At 46.5% G+C, this 21,648-nt stretch overlaps 2 protein-coding genes across 2 annotated transcripts in view; one reads left to right on the top strand and one right to left on the bottom strand.

Annotated features, from left to right (window-relative positions):
• Positions 1 to 21,648, bottom strand: part of LOC142566637 (nose resistant to fluoxetine protein 6-like) — a 183,069-nt gene that overhangs the window by 7,399 nt on the left and 154,022 nt on the right. Inside the window, exons 7-8 of the mRNA XM_075677472.1 lie at positions 19,818 to 20,004; positions 17,655 to 17,797 (exon numbers count right to left, since the gene is read on the bottom strand). Of these exons, the coding sequence (XP_075533587.1) occupies positions 17,655 to 17,797; positions 19,818 to 20,004 (330 nt within the window). The remainder of the gene's footprint in view (positions 1 to 17,654; positions 17,798 to 19,817; positions 20,005 to 21,648) is intronic.
• LOC142566774 (uncharacterized) lies at positions 7,966 to 14,185 on the top strand. Its single transcript, XM_075677657.1, has 4 exons — positions 7,966 to 8,097; positions 9,079 to 9,228; positions 9,342 to 9,627; positions 14,163 to 14,185. The coding sequence occupies exons 1-4, from the start codon at positions 7,966 to 7,968 to the stop codon at positions 14,183 to 14,185; spliced, it is 591 nt and encodes a 196-aa protein (XP_075533772.1).

Below are 21,648 nucleotides of genomic sequence, written 5' to 3'. Positions count from 1 at the left end.
ATGGAAGTTCGTGCTGTTATCTGTTATGAATGAGCACCTGTTCCCTGCATTGAAATCCAGACTCTCGGGACGTCACTTCCAAAGGTGGAGGAGGAGGAGGAGGAGGAGGAGGAGGAGGATAAAAAGGAAGGAAGGAAAGATAGGGAGGTCAACCAGACGCGTGTCCGTTTTGCTACCCTACACAGGGGAAGGGGTTTAAGGGAAGCAAACAAAAGGGAGGAAGGTAAGAAGGCACTATCGGTGTGAGTACATGCGGATGTCCATAGCTTCACCCCTATAATTTGTCACTGAGGCCAGTCGCTTTGATAAGAAGTAGCAGTGCCCGCGTCACTTTGTAAGCCTGCGACGCATGGGGCCATGGTCCAAGAATCTTAGTTTCTGAAAATGGTCTGTTATCTAATCAGTTTAACACCCTCTGAAGAACGTAGCGTTCGTTGTCATAGAGATCACAAAAGCACAACACGTGCTTCACAGTTGCAGGAGTCACAGATCAGTGTGTCGGACATTCCAATAAGGAATGAGTAGGCTTTCGTAAATGTCACCCCTAATCAGAGGCGGCACAGTAAGTTGCATCACGGCGGGAGAAGCACGATGAAATCTGCAGCTTCAATGAAGGATCCAACCGGTGAAGATGGCAGTTGGAGAAAATCGGGGTGTTTCACAAAGCTTCAGTCTTGGTTTGAGCAAGTAAACGAAGACCCCTCGCAGCATCTGTCCTTGATAAGGGTATAGGAAGTGCCAGGGTTTCTTTATGGGCTGACCGGGCGGCATCGTCAGCAGGGTGATTTCCGACGATGCCACATTGCCCCGGAAGCCATTAAAAGATGATGTCATGTCCGTTTATGAGGGCTTGATGTAGAACCTCTCCGGTGTCAAACACCAGTTGGTAATGGGTCTTGCGTCGTAAGGCTGACTGCAGACTCTGAAGGGCTGCCTTGGAGTCACAAAAAACGACCCACTTTCGAGATTTGGCTTGTGCAATGTAATTAACAGCGGCACATAGAGCGGCAAGTTCTGTTGCCGTAGAGGTCGTTATGTGGCACACTTTGAAAGTAATTGTAATTTGTAAGGCCGAAATGATAACAGCGCCTGTAGAGCTGGTGGCTGAGACATATCCATCGGTGTAAATGTACGTTCTTTCTTCATATGTCTCGTTCAGTAAGAACAGCGTGAACTGACGTAGATCCACTATTGAATGACGGGTCTTCTTCGTTATTCCCGGAATCGTGAGGCGTACTTGTAGTCGTCGTGGGAACCACGGGGGTAACAGTGGTATTTCTGCTGGTGTAAAGCCTGACGGAAGGTAGCCTTGATGTGTCGCAACAAGTTTAGAAAATGTGGCTTGAGGTCTTTGTGCAGGCAAAACAGCAATATAATGACTGGGTACGCGACACAGATGTCGAATGTGCTCTCTAAGGCTGTCAATCGTTATATATGTTGGAACAAAGTAGTACCAATCATGATTGTTGCGTGAGTCGAAGCGCATCGTGGTAGTCCAAGACATGTCCGTAGAGCCTGGCCTTGCAAACTTTTGAGGGTACGAATGTTTGTTTTACATTTGTTCGCCAAAACTGGCAAGTCGTACCGTAAAAAGCCCAGAAACAGTGCTCTGCACAGCTGCAGCATGGACCGTACTGACATGCCCCAGGTTTTTCCGCACGGGAACCTCAGTATATGTACAATCGAAATTAGGCTCCGCTTCAGGTAGACGCAGTGGGGGCTCCATGAAAGATCCCTCTCAATAATGATACCTAAAAAGCGGTGAGACTTCTGGTATTTGATAGCCTGGCCATTGAGAGAAACAAGGTACGGTGCCATGGGTTTGCACGTAAACGCGATAAACGAGCATTTTTCGATGGACAGTCTAAGGCCTTGTTTGCAGAGATGCGAACAGGTTTGGGTGGTTGCCCGCTGAATTCTTGCGTGCACTTGAAGACGCGCCACTGCAGAAGACCAAAGACAAATATCATCTGCGTACATTGATAAGTGAATTGTCTTGGGTAATATTTCAGCAAGGCCAACCATATCTAGGTTAAAGAGCAGAGGGCTCAATACCCCGCCTTGTGGGACGCCACCGTGTATAAAATAGTTGGCAGTTGGGCCATCTTCGGTCAGAACAAGGAAAGACCTTCTGGTCAAATAGTCGCGGAACCACAGAGACATTCGGCCACCGATACCAACAGCCTCCAATAATTCGAGGATCGCTTCATGTGTAACATAATATTGTCGTGCGCCCCTTGCACATCAACAAAGAGGGTCACTAATATGCGCTTCAGGCGATTTTGTTGGTGTGTGAATGTTGATAGGTCAATAACATTATCTATTAATGACCTGCCTCGCCGAAAACCTGTCATGGAGTCAGGGTACACATTGTGACGTTCAAGATACCATTCCAGGCTTGTAAGAATAATATTTTCCATTACTTGCCCTATGCAGCTTGCCAGACCAACAGGGCGATATGAGGTTAGGTCGAAAGGCGACTTTCTTTGTTTGAGTAGAGGTACGAGCCTACTAATCTTCCGTTGCTGAGGAACGTTGCCATCATGTCATGAGCGGTTGTAGTAACTTACCAGCTCTTGCCTTGCCTCTTGTCCAAGATGGGCAAGAGCTGTATAGGTGATGCCGTCGGGCACTGGTGAAGAAGAGCGTTGAGAAGCAGCCAAAGAGGCGTTCAGCTCTTCCATAGAAAATGGAATTTCCATTTCTGGGACGCGAGACACAGGGACGACACTCACGTCTTCCGCGTTGGGGGTGACACACACGCCAGCAATCTGCGCACAAAAATCATTCGCCACCTCAAGTTGCGTCTGGCAGTGACGTAGGGCGAAGGCCGTGAAAGTATGTCACTGTTGCGGAGATGAGCGCAGGCCACAAACAGTCAAGATGTATGAAAGTGATTTGCGACGGCCCAATGATTCAGAAAACGACTTCCAGCGTTGTTTCTGCAATTTGTCCAAACGGCGCTGAATTTTCTTCTGTGTTCGCCGTGCCATTCTGAGGTCACAAACTGCCTTCTTGCGCATGTATCCTCTTTCAGTGCGTCGTCGAAGTGAGGTTAGCCTCTCCAGTTCTACGTCAAATTGGGAACGGTTTGCTCTCAACGTTAGGAGGCATTAAGCTTCCCTCATTGCCTCTGCGATTGTATCCACCAGGCTGCGGCCAAGGTCTTCTCTGCATGTATTTTCCATGTGTAGCTTAAATTTAGTCCAGTCGATTCTTCGTACTGCATTCTATGAGGTAGAACTGTTTAGCCCCTCGATCCGAAAATAGGTAGGGATATGGTCACTTCTATGTGTTTCTATGTCTGAAAACCACTGAACTTGTGAACTGAAGCGTCGTGATACCAAAGACAAATCCAGGCAAGTGCTGTATTTAAGACCTCGCAGGTATGTAGGACTGCCATCGTTCATGACACAAAGGTCCTGATCAGAGGCGAACGACACCAGATTCCTGCCCCTGGAATTGATTGTCGAGCTACCCCACAGTAACAGTACTGATGGGCGTTGAAATCTTCCGTTAGAATCCAAGGACCACTGGTCTGCAATGTTATGTCTCGAAGCCTTTCGCGTTCAAATCGACTTGACGGTTATATGTAGACACCAATGGAGGGTGAATGACACTTGCTTCTCTCTTACACGTAGGCAGACATATTGATTGTTATCATGCGGTTGTAGTGCATGGTGGGCATACGTAAAATCCGTGCGGATGTACACGACAACTTTGGTGTGCTCTGTGCACATCGACGAAAGAAATGGTTCGTACCCTGACAATTTGATGGGAGTAAGTACGTTGGGTTCGCAAATAACGATTATGGGAATCCGATTTGTGAAAATATATTCACTTCCAAAACAGTGTTGAAGTGAAGCAGGCTGTGCAACAATAACCTGCAGCGCAGGCTACCGAGTTTCACCAGAGTGGCTTCTTCAAACTGATTGCACGCTACGACAAATGTGTTAACGTTGGTGGCGACTATGTGGAAAAATAGTGCAAGGTGTATAGTCCATTATGACATAGTAATCTTTTTGGCAATAATGTTTCTGTGTCAAAATAAATGACGAATCTTACTTTCGGAACGTCCCTGGTATATACAGGGTGTCCCAACAATCATGCACCAAGATTTTAAAATACGCAAATACCACGTAGCTGCACAGAGCCAAGGTAATGCTGTTTGCCGTCACTTGGAGATACTCAGATTATTTTTTTACATGCCGCCTAATTACCTAAATAGTCTTAATTACTCACCTTCTCAAATATACCTAGATCATGAGAAGTGTCAATCAGGCAATTGTAGGGCAACATGAAAAACCACCGGTACAGCTAAGTGTTGCTCAATGCGTGCTACATAAAAGTGTTTTGCCGAGTGTCAAAGAAGCCCGCGAATGCACGCAAAGTGCCTCGAGCGGCCACTCACGCGGCTATTTTGCCTGTATTCGTAGGCTTCTTTGACACTAGGCAAAACACTTTTATGTAGCACGCATTGAGCAACAGAAATACATATATATCTTTATAGACTTTTTTTTAAGTAAGATTCATTTCTTTGCCTAGTCGGAGCCAAGGTGAAGCGCGAGACTGTCCGAGGTCACAGAGATAGTCGCCGATGCGCCCGCGCCTCGCTGGCCGCTGTTGGCTCGGCCCATAGAGTTTATAAATAAATACCCTCGAGGAAAATGTGGCGCTAGTGCTCTCCTGAGCGTTGCCTCAACCTGCATGGGAATGATGGGAAGTACAGGCTTCGGATTGACTTCGATCTTTAGAATAGTGGCGTTTGCTTGCGGTGCAGTAAATGATGCTATACTCTAATATTATCGCCTAAAATCTAATTTTATTTCTGCAGTGTCTTATATAATCCACAACACATCACATAAATTTTGTATGGCTTTGAGATTGAAGCACAGTTTACCACCAGGGCACACCAGGGTATGCATTCTTCGGTAATTCTGTTCCCCATTTTGTGCCAGAGAAAAATTATTTATTTATTTTTGCAACAGCAATTACAACCGTGCATGTACTTATATAAGAATACTCATGAAGTATTCGTGGAAATAAAAATTTTGTAGTTGGAGGAACTGTTGCGCCTTTGAAAAGAATGCTACAAGTGTCGTCTGCTACGACGCCTGTTCTCTGAGAACGCGAGTCTTTTCTCGCAGACGACAGGCACTTGCGAACTCTCTCGCTCTTTCGAAAGGCTGCGTCGGCTGTCACGATTGCTGAACGTCTTCAAGTACTTTTAAGCACATCTGCCACAGTGCTAGCTAGGATGCTTGTGGCCTACTGCGAGCATGCTTCGTCGTATCTTATATTGACGTACCATTTCTGACGCGTGCGCCAGCAGCTGTAATGGCGTGGCTTTACACTTGCTCATTTTGCGACAGCAGGCTACAGCCAGGAAGCAGCAACCAGTAAGTTTGTGTTCTCAAATGTCCTGAAACACACATTTCAATGAGCACATAAACGAGCAATGCGCAATGAAGCCCTCCATCAAATTTGATTGTCGAGTCACTAGAAGTACAACTGTGTATGTCTTGTATCAGTTTTTTTTGCTCTTCTGAAGTTTCATAAAGCACGTAGCGTTACTGCGCCAACCTAACACATTTAAAAAACCAAAACACGTTCGTTCAACGTTTACGATGCCGTCGCTTTCTCGTCAGGACTTCGACACCACACCGCGACACACACACACACACAGAGAGAGAGAGAGAGAGAGAGAGAGAGAGAACATTTATTTGGACCATCCAGGTCGTTGCTCTTGAGGTCGAGTGGGTGGTGTCCTCATTCCAGGACTCCACTGGCCATGGCTGCTTGACGTACTTGCTGGACGAGAGCTTCTTGTCCCTCCATGGTATCGCCGGTCAGCTGTACCTCCCACCGCTCAAATGACGTTCTAGGCATCTTTAAGTGCGACACAAGCATCGTCCCAGCCACTGGGACAGTGCGCTGTCGCCACTTCGAGCAACAGAACAAAGGCAGAGAGCCTTGCGTAGCACTGTCCCACTGCGGGTTACAGCAGTTTCACTTGGAGCGAAACCAAAACTGCCAAAAAAATACCTGTAGACTAATTCGCCAGTCAACAGAATGTCAATCCATAGCCTGTACTTCCCATCATTCCCGTGATGATTGAGCGATCACAGCGCCAGGTTTCCCTCTAGTTATAGTAATATGAAACCCTATGGCTCGGCCCCTCCTTGCTCCAGGCCCATGCGCGCGCTCTCCCAAGAGCCCACTTGCACTCCGCTCAGTGATGCCACGGCTGCTGATTTATCAGTAGATCTACTGATTTTTTAAATTTTCTGCTGATTCAGTGATAAAGCGCTTGAATCTATTTATTTTCTTGCTTTTCTACTGAAACGAAAGCAAAAGCTGCTACTTTTCAATAAAGAGTTTATGTTAATCTGACGCCACCTAGCAAAAAAAAAAAAAAAAAAGACGCGGCTAGCTTTGAGGTTAACATACATTCTTGCGTTTCCAGACTCACAAACGTGGCGCTACCTCTGTCTTTGAGCAAAGTGGGGAACAGGTGAAGCGGTGAATTTGTGAAAGTGGTTGCACTATACCGTACCCCACAACTATGAAACCAGAACAATGAAATCAAAACTATCGAACCAGAACCAATGATTCTTTTCATGCGGCGCTTCGAGCGTCTACTCTGTTCAACAGGAGAATAGAACCTCACTACTTACTAGTTCTGAATAGTGCAGTCAAGTTGTCGGTTGCTGCGTGTGTACTGCGGTACATACCGCATGTGGCAGATCGCGTCACCCATTGCTTTGCATCAAGTTCAGCGTGCGCACTTCATTACGAGCTCACCAGGTAAGTCATATCTCTATGTCTTGAGTTCTCGATATGTTAGTACTAACAATTTAGTGATTCACCCGTCGTGGTTACTAAGCGGCTTTGGCGTTGCGCTGCAAAGTGCGTGATTTCGAAACCATATCCCACCAGTGGCGGCCGCATTTCGATGGGGGCGAAATACAAAAATGATTGTGTACCGTACATTTGGTGCACGTTAAAGGAGCGCAGGTGGTAGAAATTAATCCGCAGTCCCCCACTATGACATGCCTTATAATCATATCGTGGTTTGGACATGCAAAACTTCAGAAATGTTACTGTAGTGCTTTATTCCCGGTTATCTCGGCGCCAGATTTCGGGCCGACGCGAAAAACAAAACGGCACGCATTATAAGCGTCGACCAGCTGCATAGGACTGGTACTGCTTGCGCATTGCTGATGAATGACGTGTTGCGCTTTCAGTTATCACGCTTCAACCGTAAAGAAAGCATATGTATTTAAGAATAAGAAATTATGTTGCTCACTCGGCCGACATTGTTTTAGCTTCTATGAAGTGCGGTGACGCCAGTAGACATAGTGGAATGGCGCAGCCGGTGAATGAATTCGATGATCGCGCTTGCTGTGCCGCCGAGCTCTCTCCACTTTTTCTTCCTAGTACAAGTTAAACTGCTTACAGTTTATTGTTCAACTTCGTCAACGTGTCTAACTGCCTTCATACCATCACAAATACGCGACACCGCGTGGTGAGATTGCTTGTAGCAGTAGGCAGTCATGCTTATGTCATTTATTTGCCCCTCATTAGGTGCATTGGTACTTGCATTGCAGGTGTATTGGAAGCTTCAGCATAATGACAAGTTGCAGTGACACTGGCTCAGAGTCTTCAGACCGACAGAAGAGCAGTCCAAAACCGAAAAAAAGAAAATACCAGCAAAACTACAAGCAAGCTTGGGAGCATGAGAAAGCGTTTCAAAGTTGGCTGCAATGAAGCAAGGAGGGCAACCGTTATGCGTACTGCAAAACATGCGATATGAACCTGATTTCCGGCAAGAAACTGTTGGAACGGCACATGAAATCTGCGAAACATGAAGAAAATACAAGAAAGCTTATGTCCCAGCCAACGCTGATGCAAGCAATGCCTAGCAATGCTATCTCTTCACAGGTTAAAGAAGCTGAAGTAAGAATGGCTATGTTTGTCGCCGAGCACAACCTGCCCTTTACGGTCATGGACCATCTGCCAAAGCTCTTGAAAAAAATTTGCCCGGACTCGGATATTGCAAAGCAGATTGCCTGCAGCAGAACAAAAACATCAGTGGTAACGAAGGTTGTGACAGGCGAGGAGAGCAAATCGCGGCTGTGGAGGCTACTTCGAGAAAATAAATTTTCAGTCATGGTTGATGAGTCAACGGACGTCAGCTGCAACAAGCACTTGTGTGTTGTTACAAGGGTTTTCGAAAAAGATTAAGTGACTGATGCCTTCTTTGATCTCACCCCTGTGACGGATGTGAGTGCCAATGGCCTTTATAGTGCCCTTACTGGTACTTTTCAGAGAGCGGGTGTTCCTTATAAAGACAGTCTAGTTGGCTATGCTGCAGACGGCGCAAGTGTCATGATGGGTAGTAAACATTCTGTGATGGTACTGCTGAAGAAGGAGGTTCCCGGCTTGTTCATTCTTAAGTGCACGTGTCATTCATTTCACTTGTGCGCATCGTACGCTTGCTCAAAACTTCCACGTGTTGTTGAAGATCTCGTGCGGGACGTCTACAGTTACTTCAACTCAAGTCCTAAAAGAGAGGGCACGTTGAAGGAATTTCAGGCTCTTCTTGAACTGAAGCCGCACAAGCTTCTTCATCCAAGTCAAACAAGGTGGCTCTCATTGCTTGCTGCAGTCGACCGCTTTCTAGAGCAGCATGATGCCCTAGAGGCATATTTTGCATCTGCGGTTTCTACAGAAAGGCTTTTGGCATCGGAAACCATCTACCAGAGACTGCAAGATCCTCTGAACAAGTTGTTTTTGATGTTCCTCAGCTTCGTTCTGCCTCTCTTTAACAATTTGAACAAGCAAATGCAAAGCGATGCCCCACAGTTGCACAAGCTCTTGAGAAGTGCAGAAGCCTGCGTGAGGACAATTATGGATTGTTATCTCAAGCGATCCTGCACAGAGGGAGTTGAGGTGGCAAAAGTTGAATTCAAGAACCCCAAATGTTTTGTGTCTTTGGAAGACATGTACGTCAGCGGTCAAGCAACTGCATTATTGTCATCCACAGAATGTTAAGTTACCACTGAGAAACGTCAGTTCTTCCGCTTAAGGTGCCTTGATTTTTACATTGAGAGTGTCGACAAAGTTCTGAAGCGTATCCCCTTTCAAGAGCCGGCTTTAAGATATCTCGAACTCCTAGATCCTACTGTGTCCATGACAGGGAAGGCAGCATCCCTTGCACCACTGGCACAAGCCTTTCCGAATTTAGTCTCGGCAAAGCCTTGCAATCTTTGGATACCGAATGACGATATTTAAGAAACGCTGATATCCCGACAAGCGAAGCTACCTCGTTGCACGAGTTCTGGGCAGTCGTGTTTACTCAAAAACATTGTGATGGAAGCGCCGCTTTTCCTGCATTGACCGAGTTTGTGATAGCTATACTGTGCTTGCCACATTCTAGTGCAGCAGTTGAGCGGGTATTTTCTGCTGTAAACAACCTGAAGACAAAACTGCGGAACAAGCTTAGCACGGAGACTATCTGTGGCCTTCTTCACACGAAACGCCTGATGACGTCTTCAGCATGTCACAGCTTCAACATTGACAAGCCACTGATAAGGAGAATGGACGACTCGCACAAGGATAATCGTGAGTGCATTTAATGGGGCTTTGCTGGCACAGCCGCTTGTGGAATTTCACAGCATATCTAGTCATATACATGGCCATTTTAAAGTTGCCTGTTCACGCGCAACAAAGTTTATTTGCGTAAGCTATAAAGGACTCAAGTTTTCTTATTTCTGGATCATCATGATCAACCTATTTTTATGTCCTCTGCTGCACAGAGGCCTCTCCCAGCGATCTCCAATTACCCCTGTCTGGAAAATACTATACTCTAAAGCTTTCAGGCACTAACTGCCATCTGACGCCTTTGAATAGGACATCGGAGGGCTTCACTGTTTTTGAATTCGTGCTTGACAATGGCTCTCTGGATCCCCGGGTTTTTCAAAAGTATCGCCAAGAATCTCGGGGTCAATTTTTGTACCATTTCTTAGAAGCTACAATACTACAGCACAGTACTAATATAAGTACTGAATTCGTGAGCTCATAAACTGAGTGCGAAAACTGAAACAAAAATCTACTGATTTCTACTGATTTGTTGCGAAAAAATCGACTACTATTTTTTATGTGTCGTGGCAACACTGACTCCGCTACTGGCTTGCCAGCTGCTCTCCTTGCTCCAATCGCTGGTACGGGTGTGCGCGCCACAAGTAAACGTAGCTCGGTTGCGCTAGTTGCGTTATGTTGCGCGTGGGCCTCTCTACTTGAAGATACAACAATGCGCCCTCGGAAGTATGAAGCCGAAGAAGCCGATGAAGTATGAAGCGTAAGAGTGTAAACGCTATGCAGAGAGGCTTACTTTGAAAAATCACTTTGTCGGAGACGAATTTGTTGCGGCGCGAAGCGCATGCGACCGCCTTTGTTTCCGATCGTACGTCGTCAGGGTGTCGCGACCCGCGCGTGTGACGGCCCTCCAGCGAGCGTTTCCCCGGGAGTGCGTTCGTTCGTTCGGGCTTTATTTTCGCCACGTGCAGGGGAGAAATGTTTCGCATTGACTTTGACAATCATTGAGTATGGTTTCTACCGTAAATTTTTTTCTAGCACTTTCTGCGTTCCCGGTACCTCCTACCACCCAATTATCGGCCTAGATTCCGCAGTGGCTGCGCAACGTTGTTAAACATCGACAGCGACAGAGAAGATACTCACTCAAGAGGGACAGCGACTGCACTTGCATGGGTAGCGAGGAGGTATACGGTGACTAATTACGTCAATGGCAACAAAAACGTTCGTTGCGACATTTTTATGCATCGAAAATCCTCGAGGTGAATTGGCGCTTGTATAGCATCAGGGTTCGTATTGGATGTACATGCGGAGTATCTGCGTGTAGCGATATATCAATACAGGCTCGCGTTCCAGAGTAAGTCTATGGATTTCCAGCATGCTCCGTGATAGAAAAAGAAGATAACTGTGTCGCACCTAGGGCAGACAAACTCCAAGCTGAGCGGCATGGAATGCTACTATTGTGCAAAAGTGTAATAGCGAATTGCGTGCAAGCAGCGTGGCTGGATGCTGCGCTCCTTTCTAACTGTGCCCTCACGTTTTTCAGCACAGCTGCCCTTACTATATATATAGTGTAGTGAGAGATAAAATCGGCGATGCCATTCGGGCAGCTTGGAAGTGCAGTGTTATGGTGACGAGAAGCTCCTCCTTCGTATGTATTCTTACGGGGTAAATAGCTGTAGAAACTTGCATCGTGTACAGAAAAATGGCAGAATAGATAGTTTTCTTCGAACACTTTTGAAAAAACATGCAAACTTCATTCACCCGCCGTAGTGGCGCAGCGGCTTTGGCGTTGCGCGCTGCTAAGGCCAAGGTGGCGGGCTCGAATACCGGCACAGGCGGCCGCATTTCGATGCGGGCGAAATGAAGGAGGGAAGAAAGAACGCCCGTGCGTCGTGCATTGTGTGCACGTTAAAGAACCCCCGGTGGTCAAAATTAATCCATTCCCCCACAACGGCGTCCTTAATAATCGTATGGTGGTTTTTGCACGTAAGACCTCAGACTTTCATTTTTATACTTTACTCGATTTACGTCAATACAGATAAAACGTCTGCCCAGGTGGACATCATTTGCTAGGAAAATCAAAGAAATCCATTGTGTTATTAAAGCTAATTGCATTTGTTAACTTATTGTTACAAACATTACGGTCCATATGTTTGTGGATATAGAAAAGCTTAAGGAAATAGTTATAAAATTCTAGTTAAAGGTTTCTACGTTTCGAAATGGCCATGCAGGCTGAAATATATGGCGAAAAATCATCCCTTCAATTCACCTTAATGCGCGCGTGGCACCGTGAAGCGCGACTTTCCGTCCCGTATCCATCTGTGACGTAGAATGGAGGCTGCCGTCGCAGTTCCCTTTTTCCAGCATCTCATTCTAGAGGGCGCCACTCCGGATTCGATGCATTGTCACTAAGCAGCAGGAGCAAGACAGAGCGCTTGATTGCGTGGTGCGGCGCAGCTCTGTTTTGTCAACATCGCTCTACTACGTCACAGGAAGGTTGCCCCGCAAGCCGTGCTTCGTGTGCGCAATCAGGTAAATATAAGGAATAAATTGACACCAGGTATTTCGGTATGCGCGAACATTTTTTAAATGCATAAAAACTAGGCTATTGTGACGATCACCTTCAACTTTTCAAATTAAATTATGGGGTTTTACGTGCCAAAACCCCTTTCTGATTATGAGGCACGCCGTAGTGGAGGACTCCGGAAATTTCGACCACCTGGGGTTCTTTAACGTGCACCTAAATCTAAGTACACGGGTGTTTTCGCATTTAACTTTCCAAATGCAAACATGTGCCACAAAGTTTATAACAAAGAAGATAAATAATTCAAATTGTCTTATGGGTAAATATACTGCTTTGGTTTTTCTTGCACGTCCGCCTGTGCAGATGATACATCAGCGGTGACGTGATTCAAGTATATTTTGTAGGCTTTTAAAAGAAGGTGTTCGAAGTAAAAACACTGTGCAAGCCAAATAAACACTGTTTACGGATAAGAACGAATAAGACGTAGCGTTAATAATATTATTCTCCATTTTGTTTACCCACTTTACCCGTTGGCAGGAATGGAAATGGTACGCCGTCTACAGGGGCAAACAATTAATTCACGAGGAAAGTGTAGGTGTATGAAAATATATTTTTTTCGATAACACATCATTAGCGCAGGTAGGTAAACTAACCTGTACCATAAGCCCAGAAGACTTATTTACCCAACAAGCTCTAAGTGGATAAATGTTGAGCCCTCAGTGGCAAATGTGGCTATTGCGGTACCGAATCCTGTTCGTTATCTCGCCGTGCACAGCCTCGAACACCGGTTTAGAGGCGCCCATGTGCGAACCGCTCGTTCTTCTGGATTCCCTGCACGCACTTCGGAAGGAAATAATGCGACACACGAATGTATTTCGTAGCAGCTTTCGTTGACGGATATCTCGCAAGTGGCGGCAGTCTGAGCATTTCTATCAAAAGGGGGGGGGGGGGGGGGGCGTGTAAAAGTACGGGCTTTACATGCCAAAACCACGATCAGATTATGAGGCACGCCGTAGTGGGAGATACCGGAAATTTCGCCCACTTGGGGTTTTTTAACTTGCATCTAAATCTAAGTACACGGATGTTTTCGCATTTCACCCCCATCAAAATGCGGCCGCCGTGGCCGGGATTAGATCCCGCGACCTCGTGCTTAGCGGCCCAACACCCTAGCCACTAAGCAACCACGGCGGGTGTAGGCACGTCTTAATGAGCAATCACTCCGACTGCGCGATTACAGCTTGCGCGCCAGTGTATATAATTAAAATGTCAAAGAATTATCGCGCAATTATAGGTGTCTGCTGGCAGGCTAAAATAACGCTCTTTCGAAACTAAGGTGCTTGAATAATGGCTTAACACAGTGAAATAGGGCCGTCCGCCTTTGGTAATAATAAGACCCGCTTCAGGATTGGCTGGAATTTGCTCTTACGAAAAATTCTAGTGTAAAAGCGTCTTGTGAATGCTGTACATGGTGTCGTTTCCTCTTCCAAACGCGGTTTCCACATCAACGACACTCTCCCTGTTCAACTTCTCAGTTTCCTTTTTTTTTTCTCTATTCTTCGCGCTTCTGTCACTCAACGCCACAGTCAATAACTTTCTGTGGTCGTAAATTTCTGGGAACAGAATGCGCATTATAATGCGGTGAATAGCTGTTGCTGGTTAAAAAAAAAATGGACAGATCCCAAGCGATGTAGAAGTCAGTTTGAGCGAAGGTTCAATTCGTGTTGGCGAAGAGCGCCATTCTTGTTTAGCGGCCATTTGGAAGTACAGAGCACCCGACGAAGTTGTACACATTTTCACCAGTAAACGTCTTGCTGGACATAAAGTTGGGGCGCTTACAGATGCAGCTCCCGCGCATTACGACGTAGGAATGACGATCGGCGGCATAAGGGCGACGAAGTGACTGCAGAGGATCGACCACGACGTCGTGACGACTGTATGACGCCGATGGCGATGGAAAACGCCAAAGGGATATTCAGTCTAATGACTACGACAGAATAAGGCCTTTGCCTTTTGTTTTTCCATGTTCATGGGTGTCTAGGACTCGGTGCTGTGGATTTCTGACCCTGTGACGTCGTTTATTTTCATTTTCCTACAACATATTTTTTTAAAATATATATTGTTATTTCTGCTATGAGAAAAGCAGTAGCCGTCACCATTAAGGGTGACTACACTTCTTTTCTATTTTCATTTCAATAAAAACAATGAGGGTGATGGAACGAGCACAATGGCATGACAATGACTGTATGACGACGATGGCATGACGACATTGGAATGACTACGACAGAATGACGAGGACGAAACGAACACGATTGCATGACGATGACTGTATGACGACGACGCATTGACGGCGATGAAATTTCGAAGAAGTACTTGCGGCGATTGAATGACAACGACGGCATGATGACTATGCGATGACAATGTTGGAATGGAGGTGAGTGCGTGACGACGAAGGCTCAATGATAATGGGATGACTGCGCTGGAATGACCACAACGGAATGACAACGACGGCATCACGATCAAGGTATGACCACAAATGGATGACGACGAATGTGTGATGATGATAGCATTGCCGCGAAGGAATGACGAGAATGCAACGACCGAGACGTCTTACCTAGAGCACCTAAAAAAAAGTCTGCGAACTTCACTCACTTGCCATGGTGGCGTTAGTGGATTTGGCGTTGCGCTGCTAAGCCCGAGGGTGCGGGATCGAGCCCCGGTCGCGGCGGCCGCATTTCGATGGGGGCGAAATGCAAAAAACGCGCTTGCATTAAAGAACTCCAGATGGTGAAAATTGATCCCCCACAACGGCGTTCCCTATAATCATATCGTGGTTTCGGCACGTAAGACCACAGTATTTACTTTTTTGTAAATTCACTATTGCGGCCGATCTTGTCAGACGTGCACTCATTCGCTTTTAGAAATGCTTTGTGAAAAAAGTCGAGGACACTTGGTTATCGCTACGTGGATGAATGCGAAAGCATTGCGACCACCGCGCGTTGCTGAGACCCTATGCCACAACGCAAGGTCGTGGGTTCGACTCCCTCCAAAGGTCGAGTGTTCATGGCCTTTTTTGTACTAGCGACTGGTGAGGCCGCCAACGCCGGATTTTCCGCTTCATGAGCCATTTAATGCTTTCACATTGATGACCAAGTTGGCCTTTCTAAACACCACACACCTACTAGTGAGACACAACTGCTTGGTAAGCTAGAATGCTGCTGGTACATTGAAAGGCACTCTGTTACAACCTTTACTACGAGAGGCGTAGAATGTATCTTGAATTAAAGAGCCATCTCATGACGAATATTCTAGAACAAAACGTTTTTGAATGCGCCTCGCATAAACTGCGTTGGCTTTATCGGCAATGTAGGCAGCCTACATGCCTCGAGATCTGCTGGTTCTTTGTCCTCCGCGCCACGGTCAACGATGTGCTAAGATGCCCGCCATGCTGTATCCATCACCGCGGCGAGGTTTCGTGTCATCATTGACTCGCCACCCCCGTGTTGCGCAAGGCATAATCGTGCCGCCCGATCGCGGAGGCATTATTTTCGGGGCAGTGCCGTCCTAATCCGTAGCCAGATAGCGCGACAAACCACTTACGTAGGGGGTGTATGGTGATTGTTACCAAACTAACATTAGGCTCGTTCGGCATTACAATAAATGAGAGAGAGAGATGGGGGGGATATAACTAAGGCAGGGATGTTAACCAGTCAGGAGTCCGGTTGGATACCCTACGCTGGGGGAAGGGAAAGGGGAAGGGAGAGGGGAGCGGAGAAAGGGCACAGGGACGTGCACGGACAGCACTACGCAGTCAAAGGCGCTCACACAAGCCAGACGTTCTCAGAAAGCACAAAAGTGCATTCACTGCCTTCTGAGCTGGTCCCAGTGATCATGGAGTTTCATGCAATAATTACCAGAGGGAACTCTGGCGCTGTTACCTTCGGCAGCTGCAATGGGGGGGGGGGGGTTCAGCCAGCATGGGAATTATGGGAAGTGCATGCATTTGCCTAAACTTCGTCCTTCTGGCTTCAAACGGCTTCGTGACTTTGTAAACTTAGTCATTTTCAACAAGGTACGGCGTAACGAATAGTTAAATAAACATTATTAAAGTTGTACGATGGCAAGATTCGAGCACAGGACCTCTAGCACAGAAGCCTGACATTGAAACAATTACGCCATCGATGCATACATCGACAAACGATATACATCCACAAGCGACAAGTGGCAGGATTTCCGATAACCTCAAGGAAAGGGCAGGTAGGCATTTGAGCAATAGTGTGAGATTCCAGCTGCACAATAATAAAATTTCACTGACATGTTCGAGACAATATTGTGTCGTGTCTAAGCAGGCCTGTTTACCATGTTCCCAAAGTGTTGTCTCAGCGTTTCCAAGGATTTTTCCTGTGGCACTGGAGTTCTCCAAATATTTTCCAGTTGCAACGGGGAGCCCTTTCTTATCACTTTTGCCCTCTTCCCTTCCCCCAAACCGAGAGTAGTCAAGCGAACACCTATTCTGGTTAACCTCTCTGTCTTTCATATCCTATTTTTTCCATTTCTCTACAAAATTTGAGGGATCCTCTGAAGGTGTCGAGGAGTCGGAGACACGGAACTTCTGTTTGCTATAATAACGTTAAAAGAATCGCAGTCACTGTATTTTGGCGATTTATCCTCCTTTCTGGCACAAAAGCAAAGTAGTTGGGCCAGGGGAGCTAGAGTTTCGTTGATATTTGGATCCAATTCAGGACGGGCCTAAATGGCCTCATATGCCGGCTATAATATTCGAGCGAGTGAAAGAATAAGTAACAGCAGGCGCGCGTAGTATTCACAGACAGTGTTTTACTTAGGCGGCAACAAGCTACGCATTCACAAAGCATGCAGTTCGTACCCCTGGTCAAATTTTATGAATGAGCAGGCGCTGGCCAATCGCTATAGCAGACATAGCATTACAAGCATGGCCGGGCAATGAAAAATAATTCTTACGAACTAAAATATTTGTGGTATCAGCCTAAAGCGATCACAAAAAAAAGAAAAGAAGAAGAAACAGCGCGAAAAACGGGACAAGTGACATGACATGGACACGGTGCTGTGTCTGTGTTCTCTCACTTGTCCCGTTTTCCCCCCTGTTTTCTTTTTTCGTGGTGATCACTCACAAACCAACTCACTTTTGTTTTCTACTTCAACCCTAAGTGCCGTCAGGAAGGAAGAAAGGACAAATAAAAGAAAATGGAGAAAGCAAGAAAAGAAGCAAACGACGTAAAGGAAGGAAGGAAGGAAAGGAAGTAAGGAAAAACAGAACAAAAGAGTAAGAAAAGAAGAAATGGTTGCATGGAGGAAAGGATTGAGGGAGAAAAGGAACGAAAGATGGGAGGAATGACTGAATGAATGAAGCAAGGAAAGGAATGAATGAAAGAAGGAAATGAAAGGATGGTGGAATGAAGGAAAGGAGAAAAAGGAAGAAAGAAAAGGAGAAAGGGAAGAATCAAGGAAGAAAGAAGGAATGAACGAACGAAGGAAATGTCCTCGACGCACTTACCGACGCGTAAACACCCGCGTACCGCCTCTCCCTCGCCGCGTTGTGGGAGACAAAGTAGAAGAGGAAGTGGATGAGGTACACGCCGAAGGACAGCCGGCTAAGCACCGCCAGTGGAGCTGCCGACAGCAACCTCCCCACAAGGCCTGAAATAAACGAATGAGTGATCGACAGAGTAATGTGCGTATGATTTAGCACGAGACATTACTTGCCCCCAATCATGTAACTACGCATGGCACAAATTTCCGCAAAAGAAATTAACTATAAATATAATTAATTTCTTTTGCGGAAATATAAATTAATGCAGTCTGGTACAATGCAGTGTGGTCAAATACAATGCAGTGTGGTCTATACTAAAATGACAGTGTAATTTGTACTCCGGTGAAGGAAACACCTTCGACCTGGGCCAATCATGAAGGCGGTACAACGTCGCGCAGCTTCTACGTAGCGTTTACTGCTACGAGAAAATTACTAGGGGAATGTGGGCCTATCCCGAAGACCGTACAGCATAATACAGCGGTGTCAAAGCGGTAGTTGTCACGAAGGAAGAATGCGAGAAACTGGCTCGTGACGCACGTGCCAGGCGTCCCAATATTGGCATTGGCGCGAGATAAGCGCGCGTGCGATTGTGGTGAATGGTTAGAACATCGGGATGCTGTGCTGGATAGAAGTCAAAGGTCCGATTCCAGCATCGGCCATGCATTTCTTTTTGTTAAAGAAGCCCCAAACGAGGCGACAGAGGAACGCATATACCTACCCGTTTACCGTAAATGCGCCTGGAATGACGCAAATAATGGTTCGCATTAAAACGTGTCGATTTAAAGAAAAAGCTCGCATCACAAACATACCTTGAGAGCATCCGTCGCGGTTGCTGGTTGCTTAGTTGATATGGCATCGCGCTGCTGAGGTCGCGGTTTCGATACCGGTCATGGTGGGCGTAATTCGATGGGGGTGAAATGCAAAAAAAAAAAACCCCGCTCGTCTACTTATATATAGGTGCACGTTAAAGAAGACCAAGAGGCGAAAGTCAATCCGGAGACCTCCGCTATGGTGTGCCTCGTAATCAGATCGTGGATCGGCACGCGCAAAAACGCCAGAATTTGGTTTATCTTTCGGTTATCTCGGGTGCATTTGTGGACAATTTGGAAGTTGAACTTGTACCGTTTGGACGCTGCATACTGTAGACAGAAATTTTTATTAACTTGACGGCACTATTTTTTTCCGAGGTTCCGCAAACTGAAGAGTGTTTGGAAGTGGGGCATAAAATGCGCTGCCGAAGATGTCCTGCACACACAAGTCTGTACGCGCAAGAAAGTTTTAAAAAAATATTTTTATTCCCACCGTGTCGTGATTTACAACAAGAACGGTGTAGTAAAGTTGCCTGACTAACACGACTAATACACATTGAGAGGCTGGGAACGGTTACTGAACTAGAACTGCCACAAAACCTACACCGTCTTTAGGCTTATGACAATGATACAGAATACAAAAAGCAAGAATGGGCAAACGAGCTGTCAGACATCCTAAAAATGAAATTTGGTCTACTTATTGTTATCCGGCAGAGAAAAAAAAGTAGGGCTATTTGGATGTCCCGATTGTGTGAAATCGGGACATGGAACATTTACTCAAAAATGAGCACTGTCCCGCTAGATTCGGGACGGTTGCCAACCCTAGCAGCAGCTCGGAAGAAGGCCTTAATGACTTTGTCAGGTGCCGTACGCTAGCGCTGCGAACAAAGATTTGAAAATGGGTTCAGGGCGTCCGGACCTCGGCCCTGGATCGACGCCTTTGGTTGCCACGATAGCGGAAAGATCGCAGCGCCAAAGTACTATTCGAAGGAAACTATGTGATGGAATGGGAAATAAATCGATTAATAGTTCGTCAGTTTGCTCATCACATGAATACTCGCTTAGGTCACCCGCCTCGGTAACTGTGGCGTTCTGCTGCTGACCACAAGGTGGCGAGTTCGATTGCCAGCCGCGGCGGCCCCATTTTGATGGGGGCAGAATTCAAGAACGCTGAGGCCCTGCGGATGCATGTCGCAGAACTGGCCGGTGGTGAAGCTAAACCCTCCACTCTACGGAGTCCAGCCCATGGGCTGCTTAGGTACCGTTGAAAGCAGCTCATCGATCGTTCACGTGCTTAGGCAAATGCCAGCGTCCTTACCGCCTCTTCCGGTTACACAGAGGAAGGTGAGCGCTGCCAGCGCCGTGGCCCAAATGGTGCGGTCGCAGAAAGCCAGCGACACCTTCGCCAAGTCGCCGTGCTTCGTGCCGCGGGTCCACTCGAAGCGGTACGCGACGCAAGCCGTGCCGAAGCAGAAGGCCACTGCCCACAGCACCGCTACGACGCCCTGCGTGGGAGAGGGAAAGATGCTACGCCCCTCTCTTTTTTTTCCAACTTCCTACTTACGTGCATTAGTTATTAAAAATTAAGATTCTCTCTGTGCTCCAATAACGAATAGTGCAAGTTTATCTACAGCCGCGATGAACGCTTCATTTTTTCACTCCCCTTCCCTCTTCCCCAGTGCAGAGTAGCAGACTAGAGGGTACTAGCTCAGGTCGACCTCTCTGTCTTTCCTATCAATAAATTCTATTCTATTCTATTCATTTTTTGCGCTTTCTTTTTGTCAGAGAATATCGTTGCACCGATAACAATTTTCGGATGTGCGCCCGTAAACTAATTAACTAGAGGCCACCAATGTGGACACTCCAATGGTAAACATGACGTGACCATGACTCATGCTGCTATAATTTTTTCAAAGTGGTGCTGCTAGAAAAAAATACCCTCTGGATTCACAAAAAGCAAATGATGTATTGATGAAGTAAGCGTAAGTATAGTGTTTTTTATTGTTATCGTCTAACATTATCTTTGCATCTTAATGGAGTAGTGGGATGGTCGTGTCTAGATTGTTTTTGTTATTTTGCTTTATTAGGCAGCCGCCGACTTCGTAATTATGGCATGAAACTTCGATATCTTGGGCATTCTGCAAATTAAAAAAAAATATCATTTATCGCGACTGGTCCAAAGCGCGTGCAGATGCCGCGCGGTTTTCGTCTCGAGGCAAGCTCACTGGTTGCACTACACTAACGAGGAGTAGCGGTCACGTGGTATCACAAACCGTTGACACACGAGTCACAGTTGGGAAGCATGACTACGTCGATGAAACACATGGTGACGCGGCTCTAAATTGCACCACTCCACTCTTGCCCGCATACTACAACGGTATAGTCATCTGTTGTTGCTTGTCTCGGAGAGCGCAGCGCCCCTCTCACCTTCTCTTCCCTATATGGAGATGATTAAACTTGATGCGACTGAGTGCGCGTTCACTGTGTGCACTGGCGACCACGAAACCAGATTGACTGACTCTCGTGCCGGTGGTTTGTAATATCATGTGACGAACACCTCTGTTTTCAGCGATGTAACCTGTGCGCCTGATTCAAGCCCGAAGCGACGCCGCACTTGACGTATTATGGAAAGGCCGGCGTATGCAAAACGCGCACGGAGCAAGAACGAGAAGGACAACAAAATATACGCATGTTCAACGCAATGTTGAAATCTCAACAACGCAAAGCTGGTTTGGGTTTGCCAGGTAGCGGCAGCATAGTGGATGAATCAAGCGCAGCCTCTGTAGCTGCTAGCTTTCTGTGTAACGAGGACGAAGGCGATGTGTGGTGCTTGCGCAGACAAGAATGTTGATGAGAAATGTATTCACGGAGTTGTAGGAGACGTATGTAAATACATTTAAGGCTTCAACCTTCTTGTGCCACAGTGGTACTGGATGCATACCCGTGAGCAAAAGCGTACGGACCAGGGATTGCGCGATAAAACTAATTTTCTCCTCTGTCGATGAATGCAACGTGAAATTAAAGACTGCAGTTCAAACTCGGTATTACAAATTTTCTAGTGCACTCGTAAGTTTCCTCTTATGCGTGTTAATTACGATGAAGTACTGTTTTTTCGGCGGCACTGTGGTCCGTATACTTTTTCTCGCGGG

This window comes from Dermacentor variabilis, unplaced genomic scaffold (assembly GCF_050947875.1).
Source record: "Dermacentor variabilis isolate Ectoservices unplaced genomic scaffold, ASM5094787v1 scaffold_13, whole genome shotgun sequence".
Lineage (NCBI taxonomy): Eukaryota > Metazoa > Arthropoda > Arachnida > Ixodida > Ixodidae > Dermacentor > Dermacentor variabilis.
Note: the sequence above shows the minus strand (reverse complement) of the source record. Positions and strands in the feature narration are given on the sequence as shown.

Coding starts and splice junctions, on each gene's coding strand:
- LOC142566774 (XM_075677657.1), top strand. CDS start 7,966: ATGGCTATGTTTGTCGCCGAGCACAACCTGCCCTTTACGGTCATGGAC. Junction 8,098..9,078: donor GCAGAACAAAAACATCAGTG/GTAACGAAGGTT, acceptor GAGAAACGTCAG/TTCTTCCGCTTAAGGTGCCT. Junction 9,229..9,341: donor CAGCATCCCTTGCACCACTG/GCACAAGCCTTT, acceptor TCGTTGCACGAG/TTCTGGGCAGTCGTGTTTAC.